Below are 23,952 nucleotides of genomic sequence, written 5' to 3'. Positions count from 1 at the left end.
CAGAAGTCGCAAACGGGGTACCTGTACCGGCCGGGTACGGGTACCCGTTCCCTACCCGTACCCTACCCGAAATGAGTGACAAACGGTTACTCACCAGTGACTCACGGCCTACCCGTACCCGTACCCGGCCGCACCAGGGTCGCAAACGGCTACGGGTCGCAAACGGCTACCCGTACCCGGCCGGGTACGGGTATCGGGTAGGGTACGGGTATCGGGTACCCGGTTGCGACCTCTGAGGTACACGAGGGGGTGGGTGGGCCAGCACCACGTGGCAATGTTTAAACACCGCACCAGGTACTCGTTTGAGGCTAGGGGAGGCATATGATCGGTTCAGGTAATCGTCACCAGCGTTGGCCATGATCGGGAATCGAACTCGGGAAAAACCAGGTTCGTAGGGCAGCGCGCTAACCTAACCGCTTGCGCCACCGCTCCCCACATGTTCACACACCCCATGCACAAAGACGAGGGCAACACACGCGTTCACTCATTGGGCGTTTCGGTAAAGTCACGTAGATCTAAAGCCCCAAAGAGGATGAATTCCTGCAGTCACGAAAGCTTTAAGTCAAAATTTACACGCGTTCACTCGCAACGTACGTCAGCAACCTCGGGGGTGGAAATACACATCCGTATGCAGCCACATTGGAAACACCCAGACAGCTTAGCGCTTAAAGCTTGATGCTTTATTGTAACAACGTACATTGACAATGCGAGATGCGAATATACAATAGATGTACATGAAGGCGAGTGTCCATTCCGCACACTGCACGTGGCGTGTATACTTGCCTGTACCGTTCAAACATTGCAAGAAAGGTCACTTAAGGCGTGCCGTGAAACTCTCTCTATATATATAGTGCGCGTAGCTCATGTCGTAAAACGACAGCCCAGTAAACATGCTAACGTTGGGGCCAATGTTGGCATGCGGTTGGAACCATTGGACCAAGGTTGAAGCAACGGTGGCCCCACGTTCCACGTGTACTGGTAGGGCTCTAGTCGTATGTTCGCATGCGTTTGAATCGTGGTCATGGTCATCTTAGCCCCATTACCATCATCGATGGCCGTCAATCATCATCCCTCCGGGGTCGCTAAAACCAGTACCACCTTATGAAGCAGCTCACACCGTGGTTGCAGATCACAGTCGAGCTTTCACAAGGATACACTGTGCCCCGTCATAAGAACGTGGAATTCCAAAGACTGGTTCCGGCCCAGCCGTCGTTCATTTAGTCCATGACGCTTTGGCATTAACGCATAAGTGTAGTGCCCTTCTTCTTGGTTCTTTCGGTAATGTCACGTAGAAGAGAAATAATAAAATAAAACATAATAAAATAAAATAAGAATCATTTTATTATGTTTTATTTATTTTATTTTATTATTTCCCTTCTACGTGACATTACCGAAAGAACCAAGAAGATGAATCCCTGCAGTCACGAAAGCTTTAAATCGAAATGTAGTGCCCTTTTTGCAAATCCACTGCTGGATGAGGGCTCTCCTCCTGCCGTGCGGATTGTCGGGGTTATTTTATCATTCTTTCGCACTCTGGTTAGAGCGGGGTGTTGAAGGTCACCAATGCAAGCGCAATCGAGGCTCAAAATCCTGCTTTGGCTTCTGAGAGCTCATCAGGTCTGGCGCGTTCCCGGGTGATGTGTGTGTACATATTCGTCAGTACAGCACATGTCACGCAAAACGCGATTATTTAAAGAAATAAAAATGTAACATTCGTATAAAAGTTGTAGCTGGCAAGTGTTGGGCCATTACGTGTCCAAAAGCTTTAAAAGTTGCCCACAAATTTAGAGTTGGTGCGATTTACCGAGTGAGTCAGTGGGCTGACCGAACATTTGCTCGGAATCCCTTAAACATGGTACATGACCCCACATCCTGCCTCGAGAAGGCGGGAAACCCCTGCAAGCCACGCCCAGCGTGACGCAGCTGATTTTGCTGATGATGTCACCAAGCCCCCCCTCCCGCCGCCCCCCTCGCTCATCACCTGTCGTCCAACGGCAACCGTGGCAACAAAGGTGAGATATTTTTTTCCCCCCACCAACTATTTCATCTATCCTGGAGATGTGATTCGCTGACCCCACCAAATGGAATTTAAATTTGGGTCAAGCAGTCTGCAGAAGCGCCACAACAATTAACACCACCGACACCACCATCACCACCATCAAAGTAACCACCATCACGTGAATTCACCACCACAGTAACCACCAATGCTAGCGTCATCATCTTCCAAACCAGTGCCGCACTAGGTAGGCTCACATATTCTCTGCTGAGCTCACCTAGGGGATGCCCATATTCGGCTGAAAGGCCAATTTCCCCTTGACAATAACAACAGCAGCCGCTATCCACCACCAGGTTGCAGTGATGCCACCACGATGCTTTGTGCCAGGCTAGGTGCACTTTGAAGGCGACGTGTAAGTGCACATTTAAGTTACGTATCTGTCAGCGTCACGTTAAATTACTCTGTGAAAATAGTCTCGCGACTCAGTCAGGACTAAGTTGTGTTTATTATTATTATTATCTGTATAATCCAAGAAATGTAACATTTATTAAGCGACACTGGGTACAAGGGGCAGAAATGAGGTTGATCCGCAGGGTTGCCGAGTGAGGAGCTCGGTAATCCGTGAGAGTCGAGCCGCTGCTGCTCCTCCGGATCGAGAGGAGCCAGTCGAGGTGGTTCGGGCACCCGGTCAGGATGTCCCCCGGTAGACTCCCCCAAGAACTTCTATCGGGCAGCAGCAACGTCCCACTGGGCAAAGACCCCGGGGCCGGCCCAGGACACGCTGGTGGTGGGACTAAGTCGCTCGGCTGGCCTGGGAACGCCTGGGAATTCCCTAAGAAGAGCTGGAGTCCGTCGCCAGGGCAAGGGAGGTCTGGACCACAACTACTCAACACGCTGCCAACGCGACCCTCACCAGGACAAGCGGATTGAGAAACGAACGAATCGGCGATACTGCGTTTGGCAGTGGTGCAAAGGCACAATAGGGACAAGAACAAAACTCCAACACATTCGTCAGACTAATGCCCCTCTGTATGTGCATGCCGGTGCTGAGTATCATTGTGCTGCACAGGGACAGCTGCCACTGTCAAGGGAGGTGGGGGGGGGGTGCCCTTCGAATGTTTGAGATGCGATGTGAGGCACCCTGGGTAGCTGGAGCGTTTAAGCAAGCGCCACTGCTGTACGAATGCAAACATTTTGCTTTGTTACATATATAACAAAACAACACTAACCTCGATATCACTGTGCGGCCTTAAAATTTGGAAAAAATACACAAAAGGCAGCGTCGTGTGCAATGGCTCTTCTTTAAGGCACATGGAAGAATGTGCTCTGTCCTCTCAAGATGGGACATTGCCCGAAACGTCGTCTATTTTACATATAATGTATTCCCTTTCGAGGTGGCATTATTGACCGATGTTTTGAGTTCGTCTTATTTCAGTATCAGATTCTTACATTTCTCCTGGTTGAGCTATAAATCTGCCCCCCCCCCCCCACACACACACACATTGTCCAGAGGTGCGTTATCTGGCAAATAACCCCCCCGGGTGTTTAATTGAGACGCGGCTGACGAGACGGCGTCTCGGCGTGAGGAAGGTCCCCGTCGGAGCATCCCACGCCGCTGTCCCTCTCCGGGGAGCTTTGGCTTCTGTCCGCGACCTCCCGAGACGTGGGGTCCCCCACGGAGGGGACCTGGGGTTTGTCCATGACCCCCAGGACATCCACGAGCAGAGAGGGACCCAGGTCGAGCCCCAGAGAGAGCAGAGAGCCGCTGAGATGGAAGGGGTCCAGCGAGTCTTTGGATGGGCACCGCCGAATTGTGCTGGGCTGATCGTGAGCTTGATGCTGCTGCTGCTGCTGATGATGATGTTGTTGCTGATGGTAATGCTGATGGAACTCCTGCTGCTGCTGCTGGTGGTGTTGATGACTTTGCTGAGTCTGGTGGTGATTGTGATGATGTGCCTGCTGATGGTGATCACGGGGCTGATGTTGCATCGCAGTTTCCCCGACGTCCTCATAGTCCAAAGCCTCGTTTGCTCGCTGTTGAAGATGCTCATCGCGCGTAGCCCCTTTAGAGCATTCCTGCACCCCTGTCAGATCAATGGCACAGTCCACTGGGGCCAAAGGAACGAATTGGGCCACTCCATTGCGCGACTCCACGTGGGGGTGTCGAGTCGGGCTGACGAGCAATCGGTCCTGTGTTTGCGAGGTCCCGTTCGGGAAAACCACCTCCTCGCTGTCCGTGGGGTTAGAGCTGTGACGTTTGCTGTGGAAGATCCCGCCCCGGAACACGGCGGCAATCTGGGAGCGGGACCTCTGAAAGAGATTCCTCGCCAGCGGCTGTCGAGCAGCAGAAGATGACAACGATGACGATGACGAAGTCGACAGCGGTGGAGCTGGTGGCGGTTCTGCTGTTGCTGACGACGGTGCCACTGCATAAAATGGAGGTGGTGCACCGCATGGCGGGGAAGACGATGGTACGAATGATGGTGTCCCTGATAGTGATGGCTGAGACGTTGATATTGCTGCTGCTGCTGGTATAGGTGGTGCTACTGATGTTGATGCCGCTGATTGTGGTAGTGGTCGTGGTGGTACTACTACTAATGGTGATGATGATGGCGCTGCTGGTGTTCCTAATAACAATGGCTGTGACGTTGATAATGCTGCTGATGCCACTGCTGGCGATGATAATAATGATGACGATCCTGATCTTGTTGCTGCCACCACCATTGATCCATCAACCAACGTGCCCGCAATTCCATCTGCACCGGGCGATGTCCTCCCAGTGGTGAACGGCGCCTTGGGAAAAATATTCCCAAAATCCCTCTGCAGGGATCCACTCCACGAGTACCGGGACGATGGCTCCACCAGCCGCCCCCTTTGATTCTGGCCACCAGAGAAAGGGGACTTCCCGGCCTCGTGAGTGCGATCTCTACCGAGGGTCGACGTTTCTGGGTACAGCTGCATGGCTTTCACCGGCGAACTCCGCGACTTCACCGCGGTGGAGGACCTTGAACCGCCGCCGCCACCGCCGCTGCTGCTGCCGCCACCATCTCGACCCCTCGAGAAGCTGAACCGGTTCCACAAACGCGTGGTGGAGTTCGTCTTCTGACCCGCAAGACCAGCACCACCAGCGCCATCAGCAAAGTCGTCGCTGCCGCCAGCACCGCCAGGCGTTCCGTCCCCAACATTGTTCTTCGAAGAATGGTGGAACAGCTTGGAGAGTTTGGCGTTCACCAACATGGTCTGGAGAAATCGGTTTGACCTTTGGCCCGACCGGGTTTGCCCAATGTTTTCGCCCGCGGAGACTTCGCGGGTCAGGGTGGAAGACAGGCGATGGTTCGGAGTGTTGGTGTGGGCGAGTGACGGCACCGAGAAGACACGACCTGTGGAAGCAGCAGCACCACCAGCACCACCAGCACCACCAGCAACAGCAGCAGAAGAACAAAAAGATGATGGAGACACCGAGTGGCCTCCGTGAACGGGCACTGACAAGGACCGGGAGATGCTGGCCTGAGGACGCAGCCACGGTTTCACCACGAGGTCCCCATCGGCCTCGGCAAACACATCCAAGTCCTCATACTCCTCCGCTTGCTCATCGCACAGTGTGCCGTCATTAGACCACCTAGAGCCACCATCGCCGCCGCCAACAGAGCCGCCAGACTGCTGTTTGCGAAGGCCGCCATCCTTCGGTGCTGTCCCCCGTGAAGAAGAATCGCTCTGCGGGGGGGCAGCAGCGGCGATGGAATTGCACCCACCGGGAGGCCAAGGGGGTGACGACGCCTCGGTGGGGGCATAGTGTGGGGAGAGGTAGGGCAGGTCCAGAGCACGAGGGGAGCCCGTGAAGGGCAAGGTGAGGGCATTCTTGAGCACCGGTGAGCGCATTGCGTCCAGGCAGCTCGCACTGCATCCTGGTGACCGTCCCGTTTTTAACACGGGCTGCTGCTGATGATGATGATGTTGGTGCAGAAGGCTGTTTATCTGCTGCTGCTGCTGATGTTGGTGCAGAAGGTTGTTTATCTGCTGCTGCTGTTGTTGCTGCTGGTGGTGGTAGTGCAGGTCCTGCTGAATGTGGTTGCCGCCTTGATGGTTGACGCGATGTTCAGGAGCACCCTGGTTGCTACTGTCATTGTTATAATCGTCCATCGCCGAGCCTCCGATGTGCATGAGGTGACGAAAGTCCCCCAGCGGGGGGCTGATCATGTCCGGCGAGAGGATGTCCCTGAGTCGAGGCTTCTTCCCTTTCTTGTTGGGCGGAGCCTTCAGGTACATGGGGGCCTTGACCGGCATGGTGGCACTTCAGAGTTCTCCTTCCCCTCTCGGCGCTCAATCTTTACCCCGAGATGTTCACTCGTTCCGAATGCGAGTCACCTTTATACGCACGCACGCTTATCCGGGTCGTGGCTTAATGAGCGCTGTTCTCCTGCAGGTGATGGCTCTTCATTAATTTATGTTTTTCTAATTGGTGATGGCTTTTCAGTTGCTGAGCACAGGCCCAAAATCCCCAGCAAGTTGTAAACAGATACTCGTTACTACGTGTTATTTAATTTAGCAGGGTTTCCAAAGTTAAGAAATAGTTCAGATGATGGGTAGGGGATTGCAGAGTCACGCTGAGTGGGCAGAAGACGCAGGGAGGGAAGTGAATTGACCTACATTGTGGTGGCTATGATGGTCAAATGAAAATAAAATCTTTTTTAAATGTTATTGTCCCCAGTTGTTATTGAAGCTGTATTTTGTTGTTGTTGTTGTTGTTGATTGAAGTGAAAGTTAGTTCGTGTTGTTCAATTGTCTCTCCTTGCTTGCAACTCGGAATTCGTATCTTGGTAGAGTTCGCCGGTTGACTCCGAGACGGACTATATATACACAAATTATTTATATTCGGATTTCGTTTTTATTTTCAATCTTGCTTTTTTTCTCCTTCCAGGATGGGTTCCAGTTGCAGCAAAAGCTCGCTCTATTCCCAGACTCTGTAAGAGAAAACCCAACGGAAGGGACATTAAGTAAACGGTAAACACACTCGTGAATAAAAACAGTCTGACCCACAAGCGTCTCATCGTCTCATGTCAAGCGTCTTTCCCACGGCGTGGGGGGGGGCGGCATTCATCCAGCAGTGGATGCGGGTTAAGGCGCAGCCCTGCAACTGCTTGCTCACGCCACTGCTGGTAGAAGGGGTCTCCACCAAGATGACAAATTAAAAAAGGTTTTACCCCATTCTGGCAGTTAAACAGGTGTTAAGATATTATTGGTTCTTTCGGTAAAGTCACGTAGAAGGGAAATAATAAAATAATAAAATATTAAGCAATAAATTGTGAGAATTTAGTTTTTTAAATATTTTTATTATTTTATTATTTCCCTTCTACGTGACTTTACCGAAAGAACCAAGAATATGAATCCCTGCAGTCACGAAAGCTTTAAATAAAAATGTTGGTGTTAAGATGTTCAAACATTCATCAAAACTGCATTACCGTAACCACAGAAACTTGTGGAAAACACATACACAACACACATGCTCTGATAATATCCGCATTGTGTTTGAAACCGATTGGCCTACACCAGGGACAGACTTCTTTGTGGTCTTGTCTCAACATTGTTAGACCAGAGAACTCCAAGAGGCAAAAAGGTACAAAGACAATTCATGTTTTTCATGTTTTGCCACAAGTATCTGTGGTTTATGCAGACTTGATGCGTTTCAAAAGGTATCTCTTGGGTGTTTGAACATCTTAACACCTTTCGGTAAAGTCACGTAGAAGGGAAATAATAAAATAATAAAACAATAAAAATTTCTCACGGCGTTTCGACTGCAACACAAGCAATCATCATCAGGTGTGAAATCCACAGCAAGAAAATTTGAAAAAAGTGGCGGTTTTCTTGCTGTGTTTTTCACACCTGATGATGATTGCTTGTGTTGCAGTCGAAACGTCGTGAGAATGTTATTTTTTATATTTTATTATTTTATTGTTTCCCTTCTACGTGACTTTACCGAAAGAACCAAGAATATGAATCCCTGCAGTCACGAAAGCTTTAAATCAAAACCTGTATTATTGTCAGAAAGGTTCAACCCTATTCTTGCTTTTCATCATTTTTGCACACGGGATCTCCACCACAGCAACCTCTATAGAGTGGTTCTTTATCGACTTCCCAGTCATCCCAATATGCAGATCCTTTGGCGAGTTCCCTGAAAAGGTGCAATATTTTAGTTTTAAAGTATTATTCAATCGTTTGAATACTGACGTTCCTCGTTATTATTTTTGTATTGTTAAAAGTGATGAAAGTGATAGTTTGTAGGTTAGGAGGAGAGTTTGGAATGACCGTCCGAAACACATCCCTAATTTTAGTATTAAATAAATGGGAAAAGCCATTCAGATTCAAGAAATGTGCTTTTATGCTTGTTTTTTGTCGAATTCACACCTTTAGTAAATCGAGGGATGCCAGTTCTGTATACGAATACCGTTGCTATGCCTTTCCTCATCGGGTGTTTTGCGGGTAATTAATCAAATTTGGACAGTGACGTCGGCATGGTTGGGACGGGTAGGTGAGTGGGTAGGAGGATAGGTGAGTGGGTGAGAGGATAGGTGAGTGGGTGGGAGGGTAGGTGAGTGGGAGGGTAGGTGAGTGGATTGGAGGGTAGTTGAGTGGGTGGGAGGGTAGGTCAGTGGGTGGGAAAGTAGGTGAGTGGGTGGGTAGTTGAGTAGGTGAGAGGGTAGGTCAGTGGGTTGGAAGGTAGGTGAGTGGGTAGGAAGGTAGGTGAGTGGGTGGTTGGGTAGTTGAATGGGTGGGAAGGTATGTGAGTGGGTGGGTAGTTGAGTAGGTGAGAGGGTAGGTGAGTGGGTTGGAAGGTAGGTGAGTGGATGGGAAGGTAGGTGAGTGGGTGGTTGGGTAGTTGAATGGGTGGGAAGGTAGGTGAGTGGGTGGGTAGTTGAGTGGGTGGGAGAGTATGTGAGAGGCACGAGTGGGTGGATGGCTGGGTGGGAGACAGAGAAACAGGAGTTATTGATGGGGACATGGAGGTCATGGGGCAGATCTTTTCTTAGATCATGAGGGACTTGACTCACGTGTCACTGAGCTAAGCTACCCAGGTTCGCTCTCCCCTCCCTCTCCCTCTGTCCAGATGTAGCGGCGTGTATCCGTGGCATCCTGCGCACTTGTGTGCACGCGTTCTTGTAGTAGTGGCACACTGGTTAGCACAGCGCGCTAACCACTGCGCCAACAATTCGAACCACCTCCTCGTGCACCGTTTCTGGCCTTCCTCGATGCTCGCTAACAGCACTTGCCCCAAAAAGTCTGCTGAGGCCATAGGGGCATCTTTGTCTTTATGTTATGCAGCTATACGTGCTGTGTGTGTGCCTGTAATAACATACTGCGTGTGTTTGTGTGGAGTTTTCTACAGCGTGCCATACGTGTGTGTTTGTTTGTTTATGTTTTAGTGGCTCGGCCTGTGAGCTACTTACACTGGCATGTTTGTGTTAAGACGTACAGTAAGTACACTGTATGTTGACCCAAAAAAATTAAAATTTTAAAATGCCAAAAAGGGACCTTTTTCAAGGAGGGCACTGCAACGATGGGATGCGTTTTGGGCCCAACTCCATCCACGCGTGTTTGGCTTCGTTGTACGGCAGGGAAAACCCAGAGAACGCCGGAGAAAAACCCCGTCGCAGCGTAGAGGACACGAGGAGGGGAGACACTCGGCGCTGTTATCCCTCACGGCCACATCACCCAGAGCCCCTAGTGGGGGTCTCTCTCTCTGCGAGCAAAATAACAAGAAGAGTACATTTTTGTTGTTCTAATTAGGTAACACAAAAACACAAACACCCTCAATATTTCGAAAGCCGCAATGGCACGTGGAATACGAGACGATTGTCGTTAAAAATAATTTTAAAAATAACAACACGTCTCACGAAGCGGTCCTCGAAGAGCCGCGTCGTCGCTGACCTCTGACCACCCAGCCCACCGCGTGCGTGCGGAACCTGGCAAGTCGTGGTGGTGGACAGAAGTCGCACACGGGTTTTGATTCCTTACCCGTACCCGGCCGCACCAGGGTCGCAAATGGGTACCCGCTCCCTACCCGTACCCGTACCCTACCCGAAATGAGTGACAAACGGTGACTCACCAGTGACTCACCGCCTACCCGTACCCGGCCGCACCAGGGTCGCAAACGGCTACCGGGTATCGGATAGGGTACGGGTATCGGGTACCCGGTTGCGACCTCTGGTGGTGGATCAACGAAGCGCTGAAGCAGGATCAGCAACAAGGCCATTGCCAGTACAACTCAGTCGTACTCCTTCGCGTGGTCGATACAAACAGAGTTGCCATGTTGTGGCTGTCAATAAGCGGGACAGCTATACTCTTGAATCCCTGTCCCCCACCTCCCCCCCGTCATGGGAATGAGGAATTCCACCACTGGCTCGGCACCAACTCTCGTTTGAGCCGGGAGGCGATGCGGACTTGAGCTCAACATCAACTCACGCTAATGGCTCCTCATTTTATTTAAGAGAAAATAATCACCTTCTTCATCCTAAACGCTCAAAATTAAACGTTTTTTTCAGTGGTGCTGCGTTGGCAGTGGTGCACAAGCAAGGAATGCTCAACAAATTCGTCAATAACACTGCGGATTTAACAAATAATAATGTACATAATAGGCGACGTTTCAGGCAAATACCCTCTTGCCACTCTACCTCTCTGTGTGCTGTGAAGCGAGGCAATTGCCCGAAACGTCGGTACACACGCCCTAAAACGTTGTTTTTCGACCGCGTAAAAAAAACACAAAATAACAGGTTTCTCAGCATGCTTTGCGTGCCGTTCTTGCACGCGGGGCGGCGAATCCGCGGCTCGCAATCGCTTCTGTGCAGCTTTGCTATTGTGCGCGCTCCACATTGCAAAGGGGAGAGAAGCAACGAGAGCGCCTTGAGTTGTGGCGTTGGACTTCGTAATCGCTTGAGCGCGCGCGTGTTTCTCCGCGCGTGTCCACGCGAGTCACGTGCGTGCGCACGTGTTTTTGTAGTTGGGGAGCGGTGGTGGAGCGGTTAGCGCGCTGCGCTACGAACACACGTGGCGATTGTCTGAGCCGGTCCTGGGCATCCCCCTAGGTCGACTCAGCCTCAAGTGAGCGCCTGGTGACGACGTGTGCACACTCCGATTTGTGACTCTATTACAGTAGTTGGGGAGCGGTGGTGGAGCGGTTAGCGCGCTTTACTCTACGAACACACGTGGAGATTATCTGAGCCGGTCCTGGGCATCCCCCTAGGTCGACTCAGCCTCAAGTGAGCGCCTGGTGACGACGTGTGCACACTCCGATTTGTGACTCTATTACAGTAGTTGGGGAGCGGTGGTGGAGCGGTTAGCGCGCTGCGCTACGAACACCTGTGGAGATTATCTGAGCCGGTCCTGCGCATCCCCCTAGGTCGACTCAGCCTCAAGTGAGCGCCTGGTGCCGACGTGTGAACACTCCGATTTGTGACTCTATTACAACGAGCGCTATAACGCAATTGCGTGCTAGTGCTATACGTGCGCGCGTGTGTTTTGTAGGTGCGGTGGCGCAGGAGTTAGCGCACTACCCGGCCACAAAGGGTTCCCAGCAATCGCTAAAGCATCACTGGCAAGTGCTTTCTGAACTCAGCCTTAAATCAATAGCCACTGCGGTGTGTGAGCGTCAGCTCTGCCAGGGGAGACTGCGGGCTCAGGCAAGGGGTCAGCAATACAAATCACAACAAGAGCACCGTTCTGGTCGAATGGGGTACAAAACTCGATACTTCAAGAGCCGCAATGCGGATACGTACAGACAGACAGACATACAGAAATACAGACATCCAGATATACATACCTACATACACAGACATGCAGACATACATACATACAGACATACATACAGACATGCAGACATACATACATACAGACATACAGACATGCAGACAGACATGCAGACATGCATACAGACAGACATACAGACAGACAGACATGCAGATACACATACAGACATGCAGATACACATACAGACATGCAGACACACATACAGACATACATACAGACATACATACAAACAGACATACATACAGACATGCAGATATACATGCAGACATACATACATACATAGACATGCAGACATACATACAGACATGTAGACATACATACAGACATACATACAAACATACAAACATACAGCCATACATACAGACAGACATACATACAGATATACATACATACATACAGACAGACATACATACAGATATACATACATAGACATACAGACATACATACAGACATCACATTACGAAGCACTCTGGCTGGGACTACATCATCATCATAATGAGCGTGGTTTGCTCCAAGCTCAACACCGACTGTGTGTGTGCGCCCTACCGACATTGCTTGACTCAATAGGAGCTCGCTGACTGCGCTTTGGCCGTCGGGCGTAGGCCACGGCATACAGCGTAGGGCAGTGATCGTAACAACAACACAATAACAGCTGTCTCAGATTAAAGAGAGCTCTGGGTGCTTAAGCGTGGTCCGGGACAAGTGGGGCTCAACAAGAAGCAATTCGCGAATTCCCACAGCGCCTATGTCGTCATGTCACACGCGCACGCGCTGATGAGACCCCGCGTGTCAAAGCCGGTCCAGTGGGAGGCCCCTCTTAACGACGATGATTGGTGACACGAAACCTGCCGTTAAGTGATTTGGAATTGCACGTTAAAGGCTTCTTAATTCGTTCTGATAGCATCAAAAGTTATTCCTTTTCACCCCCAAAAAAGGTACTTTATACTATTTAAACTATGGATATTCATTCATAAAGATACCAACAACATAAACACATAATGTTAAAAGAAACGTGGTTAATCAATGCATTAATTCCTTTTCACCCAAAAAAAGTACTTTATAATATTGAAACTATGGATATTCATACATAAAGATACTAACAACGTTATAAACACAAAATGTTAAAAGAAACGTGGTTAATCGATGCATTAATTAGTATGTACTGTACCTACAACAGCACTGTTAGTGGTGAACAGGGGTGGTCGTTAAGAGGGCTTCTACTGTATAGAGATGACTCGCTTAAACACACGCTGCCCGATACACTGTGTGTATAATATTTTATCCCACAAGCCAATTTGTTCGTGGGCTCAAATATGAGCCCTTTTTGTTCTGCGGACAGAGAATGGAGTACTGCTTATATGTGCTTATCTCATATGTAGCACGGTCAAAGTAACCTAAGGAAAAGCGCAGGGTCCCAAAATAGCTCAAGGGGTACCGGATTCGTGAAAACATTTAAGGTGCTCCCAAATAAAATCTCAAATTTAAATCTCAATAAACTCATGAACGTAAACAAAGCCAACTAATCTCTCCCGTCTCTATGCTGTCTGCATCTCTCTGCTAACTTTTGACAACGGTGATAAAAATAGTATAATAACTTCAACTTGTAACGCACACAGTGTTCGCTGTAGAAGAGAGAGAGAACGACTCAGAGGCGCGAGGAGGAACCACAGACAAGCCGGGAGGCAACAGCAGCAACCACGCAGCGACCCGGCACCAACAATTGCCCAAGCTCTGAAATCCTCTATATATATTACGGTGTTTTTATAGCCAAATAATGAGCGCTTGCATGTGGGAGGAAACCAGAGTACCCGGAGAAGGCCCACCCCATGCATGCGAAGAGTGAAACACTCTAATCTCATACAGACGATACAGGTGGAGTCCACATTGCTGCTGTACCGCCTTCTCCCAGCGCGCCAGGCAGGATATCACGCCTCGATGCCCGCGGGTAGAAGGGAGTTTCACACCATTTAGTGTGCGTCGATCCAGCAACCCTCGCTACTGCCTCCATCCACAGTGCTGGATTACAGGCAGCCACGTGCAACATCCACCACCGCCCACCCGGCTCCGATAGGCCTGGGTGTGGGCGAGAGCCCAGGAAAAAGAGTGACCTGGGGCATTAGTCTGCCAGTCGGGGGCGATGGCTGCTGCTGCTATGTAATGATGCCGATTGAGTCATTTGCGGGGGTACGTTTTAGAATTTGCGTAAATGTGGATTCTCTGACGTAGGCGCACGATGTCCTCGTCTTGCGAAGCCACTTTGGTGAGCTGTCGTTTTTGGCTTCTGAGAAGTAAGTTCATAACTCAGTGGGCTTTTCCTGGTAAACAATTTTTCTTAAATCGTTTAATTTTATTTGTATATTTTTAAGCGATTGGTTTACCTTTCGATTTAAAGCTTTCGTGACTGCAGGGATTCATCTTCTTGGTTCTTTCGGTAAAGTCACGTAGAAAGGAAATAATAAAATAATACAAATAAAATCATTCTCACGACGTTTCGGCCACAACGCAAGCAGCCGTCCTCAGGTGAAGACCAGGTCTGTCGGGGAGACAGTGTTCTATTTGTATTGTTTTATTATTTCCCTTCTACGTGACTTTACCGAAAGAACCAAGAAGATGGTTTACCTTTCTGATACTTTGCACTTCCAATCATGTTTTTTTTGTGTCATTTGTTGTTGTGACGTTTTGGATATCTGTGAGAGAAAAAAAGAGCTTTACAGCTCATCGGATTCCTCCTGCAGTATAAACATTCTTATTGCGAGCGGCACGGCGCACTCCGCTACGTACGGCCATCACCCCCGTGGCGTGCAGCGGTGCCGCCGCAGTTGGGGGTTGATTTACGCGAAGCTGCTGGTCGGCTAGGCTGTTGGCCGTGCCATGTGGGGGTTGTGGCGTCTTCCAACACCGCCTCCCCGTACAGCAGCGAGTGGGGGAGGGCGCTTTATGGATGCCCGGCAGAAAAAAATACAACCTCAAAGTGCACCTAGCCTGGCACATACAGTGCAATGACGTCATCGTCACGTCAGAATAATTATCACGATTATTCATTTATCCAGGAAGCCACACTGAGTCACAGGACTATTTTTTGTCCGGGAGGGTCATGTTGCCCCATTGGGTTTTTACTTTAAGACGTTTCTCAGCCACTTAACGACTAGTTGTTCATTATTCAATTGGGAGGAAACCCGAGCACTCGGATAAAACGCCACGCGTGCGAGAGGGGGCAACACTCTATCCCCGTACAGATGGCAACAGGTGGTGATTAGTATATGTTCTGTACTGCCTTCTCCTGGAGAGCCAGGGTACGGCACCTCTTCCGGCGCCCACGGGAAGGGGGTTTCACAGCAATTTGTGCGATGATCCACCAAGCCTCGCTGCCTCCATGGCAGAGGTCGCAAACGGGTTTTGATTCCTTACCCGTACCCGTCCGCACCAGGGTCGCAAACGGGTACCTGTACCCAGCCTGGGTACGGGTACCCGTACGCTACCCGTACCCTACCCGAAATGAGTGACAAACAGTTACTCACCGGTGACTCACGGCCTACCCGTACCCGTACCCGGCCGCACCAGGGTCGCAAACGGCTACCCGTACCCGGCCGGGTACGGGTAGCCGGGTATCGGGTAGGGTACGGATATCGGGTACCCGGTTGCGATCTCTGCTCCACGGTGCTGGGCTACAGGCCACGTGCACAGCCACCACTGCCCGCCACTGACGGCTGCTGTTGTTGTGTTGGTGTATTTTTGTTTGTGTGTGCAGAGACGAGTGTGAGCTTGTGCGTAAATGTTTGGGCAGCGACCGGAGTTGGAACCAGTCCTGGGCCGCTCCCCTCGGTCAACTCGGCCTTAAATTAGTGCGATGTGTACACATCGCCACGGGAAAGACAAAGGCGGTCGGGCGAGGTGCCTGCCTCCCATCCCCTCGTGTGCCGTGCCGGCCTTCATAGGTGTTCTCGCAAACCAGTACTTGCCCTTTCTTAATCTGTCATCATGATCGATCATTCTCAATTCATCATCATCTATTCTCAATCTATCATCATCCATTCTCAATCTATCATCATCCATTCTCAATCTATCATCATCCATTCTCGACCCATTATCATCATCCTTATCCACATCACCACGAGTATGCAGGGCATAATCTCTTGCACTGAATACATGTCCCGGGTCACCGGGTAGAATGGAGGAGTAGGCGGAACATGGCTATTAGTCACCTGCCACAGCCACAGCCGAGAAGCCGAGAGGCGTCATACTGGATGTGGTGCGCGCCGGGCGCGGAAATATTTTCTGGGTCGCCAAACCCGGCTGAAATTAATCCCCCTGCATGTATCATGATGATGATGATGTCTATAGGCGGAGGTCCCGTACAGCGATGAGTTGTCTATATATGTTTTTGTTTAATCCGCTGATGCTGCTACTGCGTGCACGCCCGCGGGGCAAGGCCGCACCCACAGAATGATCACTCCGCACGGCACTGCCACGTCACGCCCCGCTCACGTCCTGGACAGGCTCCGTCCACTGCCGACCTGTATGTGAAGAGGGGATGGAACGCGCTCAAAGAAGCGTTGGGAGCGAGACGCGCCGTGCGTGGCGGGTTGACAGTGGGAGAACAGAAAAGGGCTGGGAACGCGACACTAAATAAACGTGAGTGTGGGCTCGGGCAGGATATCTCTCGGCTCGAGGGGATGATGGGACGATGGTCAAGAACAGGAATGGAACGTGCTGCAGTTTGCGCAGCAGGTGCTGGGTGACATTATCACATCGTAGGATCGTGGGAGATGATGCGTGGCTTGGGGAGGTCTTCGTCCAGCAGTTGATTGACCATGGCTGATGATGATGATGATGTTGTTGAGTGCGCGTGACAATAGTCACGTCGCGCCACGTGTTCGCTACGTCTCTGTCCCTGGGCACGCTCTATCCACTGCTTGATATGCGAGGCTGCATGCTGCGCCCAACCCCTAGATCCTCCTGATTGCGAGGTTGGTGGCTCACGTAAAGATTGGGCTGTGTGGGGTGGGTTGTGCACGAAGCGATACAGCAGGGAGGTTGTCGACAGCTTGTCTGTGTAATTAATTGAGTGCATTCACCCCCTGGTGTTTGTGGTCTATCTCCGGGCAACGATGATTTTCTTGCCAAACGCGAAAATGCGTTCGGCAGAACAATTTGCGGAAACATTCACAAGCAGGGCCCTCTTTCAAAATAATCCTAAGATTTTTGTTTCACCCTCAGGGAAGGAGTCTGTAAAAATTAGGCTATTAACAACAATGTTATTAAATTAAAGACATTTCCCATTGAGAACCCTCCCAGAAATCTGTGCACCACCTTGTGTCTGGAAGATAATTTCACAGAACTAATTTTGAATGAACTTCAATAGACTTCAACAATTATCGTCATTATCATCATCCGCAATCCATGCGCAGCATAAGTGTTGTAATATACTTCTAATTATGTTCCCACGCCTACACTGCCCACCTTCACCAACCTGTACTGACCAAGTGTGGTGAAGTATGGCCAATACACCCCCCATGACCCACTCGGCGTCTGGGGGGGGGGGGCGGGGGCGAGAGGGTGTCCCTCTTCACCTTGTGAATACAACTGAATTGTCCGGGATCTTGAACACCGAAAACGCTGTGCCCGGTGTTCCAGGGAGTCTAATTTTAATCCTCGAGTATCGCCCTAAACCCTATTAATTGCCCAAAAGCGACAGCCGAATCTGTTGATGACCTCCGCCTTAAAATAGCCCGTGTTCACACCCAAAAAGGCGCAGAAACCACGTGCTTTGCGTGCGCGTGAATGGCCAACCCAGGGCGGCTAAGCCTTGAATGAGCATCGAGTGTGCAGTGCGTAAAACATCAGAGCTTGTGGAGGCAAAGGTGGCCAGGTGTGGCTCCGTCCACGCCAATGCCGTCCCTTAATAACAAGCACTTGCCCCAACAGCTTCAGGCTATACGGGGAATATTTGGCCTTGAAGTCGACTTAGCCTTCAGTGAGCACTAAGTTACGTTGTGTAAACATCAGTACAGTACTGACGGGGGAGACAAAGGCGGCCAGGCACGGGGCTTACGTCACCTGCCACAACAGTATATTTAGGCTGCACGCGGGATCCTTGGTTCTCTGAATGTGAACCTGAATAACCGGCGCCGTGGGTAAAAAAGAAATGCGGTGGGAGGGCGTCCGTGACTCTGGCCACACACCGCTGCAGTGTTCAGACGTTGCCCACCCTAATAGGTGCTCGCTAATACGCAAACAGCGCCTGGCCCGAGACTTCTACATTCCGTTCCGTCTGAGAGTGAGCGATCGTCAACTGTGGGCGAGGGACAGCGCGACAGTAATTTTTTTTAATGTGTTTGTTCACGAGACGGCGTTAACAGCGGTGCACAAACAACACAGAAAACTGAACGCATGCGTCAATAACACTGCCAGAGAGAGAGAGAGATACATGTACAACACGTGACGTTTCGGGCAATGACCCTTCTCCATTGCAGAGAAGGGCCATTTCCTCCGAAAACTCCGCCTGAGAATCTGGCCGCGGTCTCCCCCTAGGTCGACTCAGCCTTAAATTAGTAGCCAGTGCCCCGGGTGCGAAGAAGCGCCAATGGGCAACTGCCCGAAAGGTCGCCGGAACTTGCCCTTGGACCCACGCCCCTGCCCTCCTAAGTCAAATTCTCAGGTTTTTTTCGGTAAAGTCAGGTAGGTAAAAAAAACCTAAGAATATGAATCCTTGCAGTCACGAAAGCTTCAAATCTAGAACTCCTAAGTCAACTCAGCACAGGAGATTGGGGGTGCGTGAGGAGTAGTTAGGCCATTGGCCGAAACGTCGCAGCCTGTGATGTATTACATATTTATTTATCATTTCCCCCTTTCCTCTTGTTATTGTGAAGCCACTGGAGCTATGCACTTTTAAATCTCGATTTAAAAACATATTTTTTTTCACAACTGCCTTTTATCTTTAGCTCGTTGTCCTTTCGACGCACCTCCGATTATCACGGTTGGCCACGTACGGCGCGAAAGAAGTTCAGCGTACAGTACTGTGCAGAGCACTGTAGCTGGCGGGCTGCTGCACGGCGGTCGGTCAAGTAAGTGAGAGGGCCATGGTCTTCCCACAATTTTTTGGCAACCCAAGTTCGATTCCTGGCCACGTCGGGTGGCACAAGTTGGCACACGGCGGGTGCGCGTTGGGGGGGGGGAGGGCATCTGTCTGGCTGCCTCTGGCCCCGAACCACCGCGTGAAGGAGGATTTTGGCTCCGCGGTTGTGACCCCGCTAGGTACAGTTAGACGGGAGGCGAGAACAGAGCTCGGATTCCGCGTGTTTTAGCAGGTAGCGAGACGGGCATTTCGTTTTCGACGGCAGATGAATTTGGCCACAAAAGTTGGCCGTCGTTCGCCGGGCAGGAGAGCCGCTGGTTTGAGATATATGCACGACAGCCTCTGAGGCTGCCGCTGTTCCCAAACCTTTGCGAGAGCGTGTGTGGCGGACCCCTCGTTTCAACCTCCACCGCCACCACGCCTGCTACTTGATATTTGAACTTGTAGATTTCCTTGGTGAGGATGTTTGGGGCCGTCCATTAATGACGTCACACAAGTTTTGGACGATTTTTAACCCCCGTTACACGGCGTCACAGAAAGTCAGACCCCCCCCCTCAAATATGACGTCACAAAGCTCTGCCCCCCCCCCCCCCAAATAAAACATGCTTCAAATCACTTTAAACTATTGTCATTGTAGTGCGTATTTAAAGTGGCGCTGCACTCTGATGTTGCAGGAGAAAACATTTATTAAAAATTCGATTTAATAAAGTAGAACGTGTTGTCTATATTTATTTAAAGTTGCGCATTTTGATGTGACGTCACATTTCTCAACCCCCCCCCCCCCACCTCGTCACACATTGTCACAAATGTCTGACTCCCCACTGAGCGTATACGGCTCTTTTTCAGAAGCGACCTGACCCAAAAATTACAAGCTCAATGAGGTGGCTTATATCAAGCAGAAATTAATAGCGGCCGAATACTCTGCAAACGCACGTTTCTAAATGGGGGAGGGGTGAAAACTCGGAGGAACCGGAGAAAAATCCACGCGACCACGAGGAGAACACGCAAACTCCAAATATCGAGGCGTCAGGGTCGGGATCGAACCCACGGACCTCCTGTATACCAGGCGAGGTAGTTAACATCTCCTAGCCACCGTGATGATGATGAGAGAGAGACACGCAAACTCCAAATATACAGCAGCAGGCATTACGGTCGGGATGGAACTCACAACCTCCTGTACACCAGGCGAGGTAGTTAACATCTCATAGCCACCGTGATGATGATGAGAGAGAGACACGCAAACTCCAAATATACAGCAACAGGCGTTAGGGTCGGGATGGAACCCACGACCTCCTGTATACCAGGCGAGGTTGTTAACATCTCACAGCCACCGTGGCGCCATGTACAGTACTGCATATGCTTGTCAATACTACAGCGTGCGTTTCCAGTATCTATCCACTGCTGCATTGAAGGACACTCAATGCCACTTTGCCTGTTGATGCACGTAGGCTTAAGCATTGTATAGCAACATTGAATGCGTACCGTAGATGTACTTTACTGTGTGGGCTACTCGCGCAGTGTGTGTGTGTGTGTACTGCACGTGTGTCTGTATATATGTGTATCGCACGTGTGTGTGTGTACTATACCGGATACATACCGTGCCAACCCATACGGTTTACCCCGTATTCTTGTAAAGGGAAATTGAGTTTTCAATACGGGTACAAAACAATGGTGCTGTCTATTTGTTTGTGTTTCTCCCTTGTGATGGGACTTTGTAGGATGAACGTTGAGATGTATAAGGGCACGGGGTGACCAGTAAGATCTGAATCGGTCTGTAATAAGGTCGGGGTATGTATGGGGAACGGTATACGAACCATGGCCACCTGAGTTCGATTCCCGCTCACGGCCACCACCAGTCACGATTATCTGAACCGGTCCTGGTCCTGGGTCTCCCCCCTAGGTCGACTCAGCCTCAAACGAGTGCCTGGTGCGGTGTGTAAACATCGCCACTGGGGAGACAAAGGCGGTCAGGCGTGATGCTGTCCACGTGACCCCTTCGTGTGCCGCGTCGGACTTCGTCGGTGCTCGCTAACAGCACTTTCCCCAACAGTCTGATAAGGCTATACGGGGGACCTTTGTCTTTGTACCGCATATAAGTATGCGTGCATGGCGAGAGGTGTGCGTGTATCGATCAATGCAACGACTCTCTTACCTCTCGGGAGCGCTTTGCCTCCTCGTCCACTCTCCGATCTCACGCAGCGAGTTCGAAGCCATTCGACGCCTCTTCTTCCTCGCTCACAGCCCGGTCGCGAACCCGCGGGGCTCCAACTCAGCAGCCCTGGACCGGCACGTGCAGCGCAGGACGGGGAGGGCGTTGGGGTCAAACTGCTGCCGGGCATTGTCAAGCGCACGAGGGCAGAGCTCAGTAGGCTGGGGGGGGAGGGGGGTCCGTCGTAGAACCCACGCGCACCGACGGAACGAATTGACACCACGCCTGGCCGCCTTTGTCTCCCCTCCCCCCTCCCCTCCCCCCCAGTGCTGATGCTTACACACGACACCGTGTGCCCTGTGCCATCATCGTGCCATCATCTCGAGCGAGCATCTGTGACTCAGACGCGTGCGTGTTAGCGTGTGTTCTAGTTCAGTACACGCGCACGCACTTTCACATTCATCACACACAGGCAAAGACAAAGATCCCCCGTGTGGCCTTAGCAGACTGTTGGGGCAAGTGCTGTTACAGAGCACCTGTGAAGGCCGGCAGCGGCACTCGGGTTGGTGGGTGGCCAACACCACCATGCCCGGCTGCCTTTGTCTCCCCAGTGCTGATGTTTACACACTGCACCAGGTACTCATTTTAGACTGAGTCGACCTAGGGGAGGCCCAGAACCGGTCCAGATAATTGTCACCGGTGGTGGCCGTGAGCAGGAAGCAGACTCGGGTCGCCGGGTTCGTAGCGCAGTGCGCTAATCGCTGCACCACCGCTCCCCATCACAACAAAGACAACATACACTCGCACACGGACATACATACACACAGATACACTTACAGACACACGCCGACTTACACACGGACAAACACAGAAACACTTACACAAGACTTATACACAGATAAACACAGACAAACACAGACACACTTACACAAGACTTACACAGTTAAACAAGACACACTTACACAAGACTTACACTCAGTTAAACACAGAAACACTTACACAAGACTTACACAGTTAAACACAGACACACTTACACAAGACTTACACACAGATAAACATAGACACACACCGACTTACACACAGATAAACACAGACACATTTACACAAGACTCACACGCAGATAAACATACACACACCGACTTACACACAGTTAAACACAGACGCACTTACACACAGATCAACACAGACACACTTACACGACTTACACACAGATAAACACAAACACACACAAGACTTACACACAGATGAACACATAAAAACACACACAAAACCTACACACACATAAACACACATTAACAAACATTCACCCTCAGTGCAGACTTACACACACGGACACACTTACAGACTTCTACAGAGATATAAACACAGACACACACACACTCTGACACCGACAAACACTTCAACACAGACATACACACAGAAACACTTACACACATCCACACAGACGGGCACGTAAATATGGGCCATGCTGATCACAGGTACCTTGAACGCTTCACAGACCCCTAATTAAAACCTAAGCCCTACGCAACCGCTCCGTGACACACGCATGTGCAAGGACCGTGTGCGCCACGGCACCGTAGATATATTATGTGCACGTGTGAGTGTGTGTGCACGTGTGAGTGAGTGTGCACGTGTGAGTGAGTGTGCACGTGTGAGTGAGTGTGCACGTGTGAGTGAGTGTGAGTGAATGTGCACGTGTGAGTGAGTGTGCACGTGTGAGTGTGTGTGAGTGAGTGTGTGTGAGTGAGTGTGTGTGAGTGAGTGTGCACGTGTGAATGAGTGTGTGTGAGTGTGTGTGAGTGAGTGAGTGTGCACGTGTGAGTGAGTGTGTACGTGTGAGTGAGTGTGCACGTGTGAGTGAGTGTGCACGTGTGAGTGTGTGTGAGTGAGTGTGTGTGAGTGAGTGTGTGTGAGTGAGTGTGTGTGAGTGAGTGTGCACGTGTGAGTGAGTGTGTGTGAGTGAGTGTGTGTGAGTGAGTGTGCACGTGTGAGTGAGTGTGCACGTGTGAGTGAGTGTGAGTGAATGTGCACGTGTGAGTGAGTGTGCACGTGTGAGTGTGTGTGAGTGAGTGTGTGTGAGTGAGTGTGTGTGAGTGAGTGTGCACGTGTGAATGAGTGTGTGTGAGTGTGTGTGAGTGAGTGAGTGTGCACGTGTGAGTGAGTGTGTGTGAGTGAGTGTGTGTGAGTGAGTGTGCACGTGTGAGTGAATGTGCACGTGTGAGTGAGTGTGTGTGAGTGAGTGTGCACGTGTGAGTGAGTGTGTGTGAGTGAGTGTGCACGTGTGAGTGTGCGTGTGAGTGAGTGTGCGTACGTGTGAGTGAGTGTGAGTGAGTGTGAGTGAGTGAGTGTGAGTGAGTGTGTGTGTGTGAGTGAGTGTGAGTGAGTGAGTGTGAGTGAGTGTGAGTGAGTGTGTGTGTGTGAGTGAGTGTGAGTGAGTGAGTGTGAGTGAGTGTGAGTGTGTGAGTGAGTGTGAGTGAGTGTGAGTGAGTGTGAGTGAGTGTGTGTGTGTGAGTGAGTGTGAGTGAGTGAGTGTGAGTGAGTGTGAGTGAGTGTGTGTGTGTGAGTGAGTGTGAGTGAGTGAGTGTGAGTGAGTGTGAGTGTGCACGTGTGAGTGAGTGTGCACGTGCTATGTACTTACACTAAAGCGAGGGCAGCGCTGAACTGGAGCGGCAGTGAAACGTGTGAGGCTCTAACCCCGAAACTTACCAACACCACCTACACCCCTCCCAATAACAACAAACCCCTACAACTCCAACAACTCGCAAGAACCCCCTTCTCGAACCACGACAACCCACTCGGACCCACCTCAAGTCCAGAAAGAGCACAGGCGGAACGCATGATGCGCGCACGCGCGCACGGGATGACGATACCGACGAAGATGATGATGATGTGAGCGAGATGATCACGACGCTCTCCACACTCTCTCTCTCTACT

General features: G+C 50.8%; 1 protein-coding gene across 4 annotated transcripts; it reads right to left on the bottom strand.

Moving 5' to 3' along the window:
- Positions 1 to 658: 658 nt before the first annotated feature.
- On the bottom strand, positions 659 to 23,952 carry LOC133341353 (hormone receptor 4-like). Of its 4 annotated transcripts, XM_061549904.1 has the most exons (4): positions 23,657 to 23,814; positions 21,022 to 21,147; positions 9,524 to 9,731; positions 659 to 6,957 (listed from the first exon to the last, which is right to left on the bottom strand). In XM_061549904.1, exon 4 carries the CDS (start codon positions 6,278 to 6,280, stop codon positions 3,542 to 3,544), a length of 2,739 nt encoding a protein of 912 aa, XP_061405888.1. In that variant the 5' UTR covers positions 6,281 to 6,957; positions 9,524 to 9,731; positions 21,022 to 21,147; positions 23,657 to 23,814; the 3' UTR covers positions 659 to 3,541. The 4 variants fall into 4 exon arrangements, with proteins under 4 accessions (XP_061405888.1, XP_061405887.1, XP_061405886.1 ...); XM_061549903.1 differs by lacking the exons at positions 9,524 to 9,731; positions 23,657 to 23,814 and adding an exon at positions 23,824 to 23,952; XM_061549902.1 differs by lacking the exon at positions 9,524 to 9,731.

The sequence above is a fragment of the Lethenteron reissneri genome, chromosome 11, assembly GCF_015708825.2.
Source record: "Lethenteron reissneri isolate LAM-NWPU_2019-01 chromosome 11, ASM1570882v1, whole genome shotgun sequence".
Classification (NCBI taxonomy): Eukaryota; Metazoa; Chordata; class Hyperoartia; order Petromyzontiformes; family Petromyzontidae; genus Lethenteron; species Lethenteron reissneri.
This window is presented reverse-complemented; position numbering and strand designations above follow the sequence as displayed.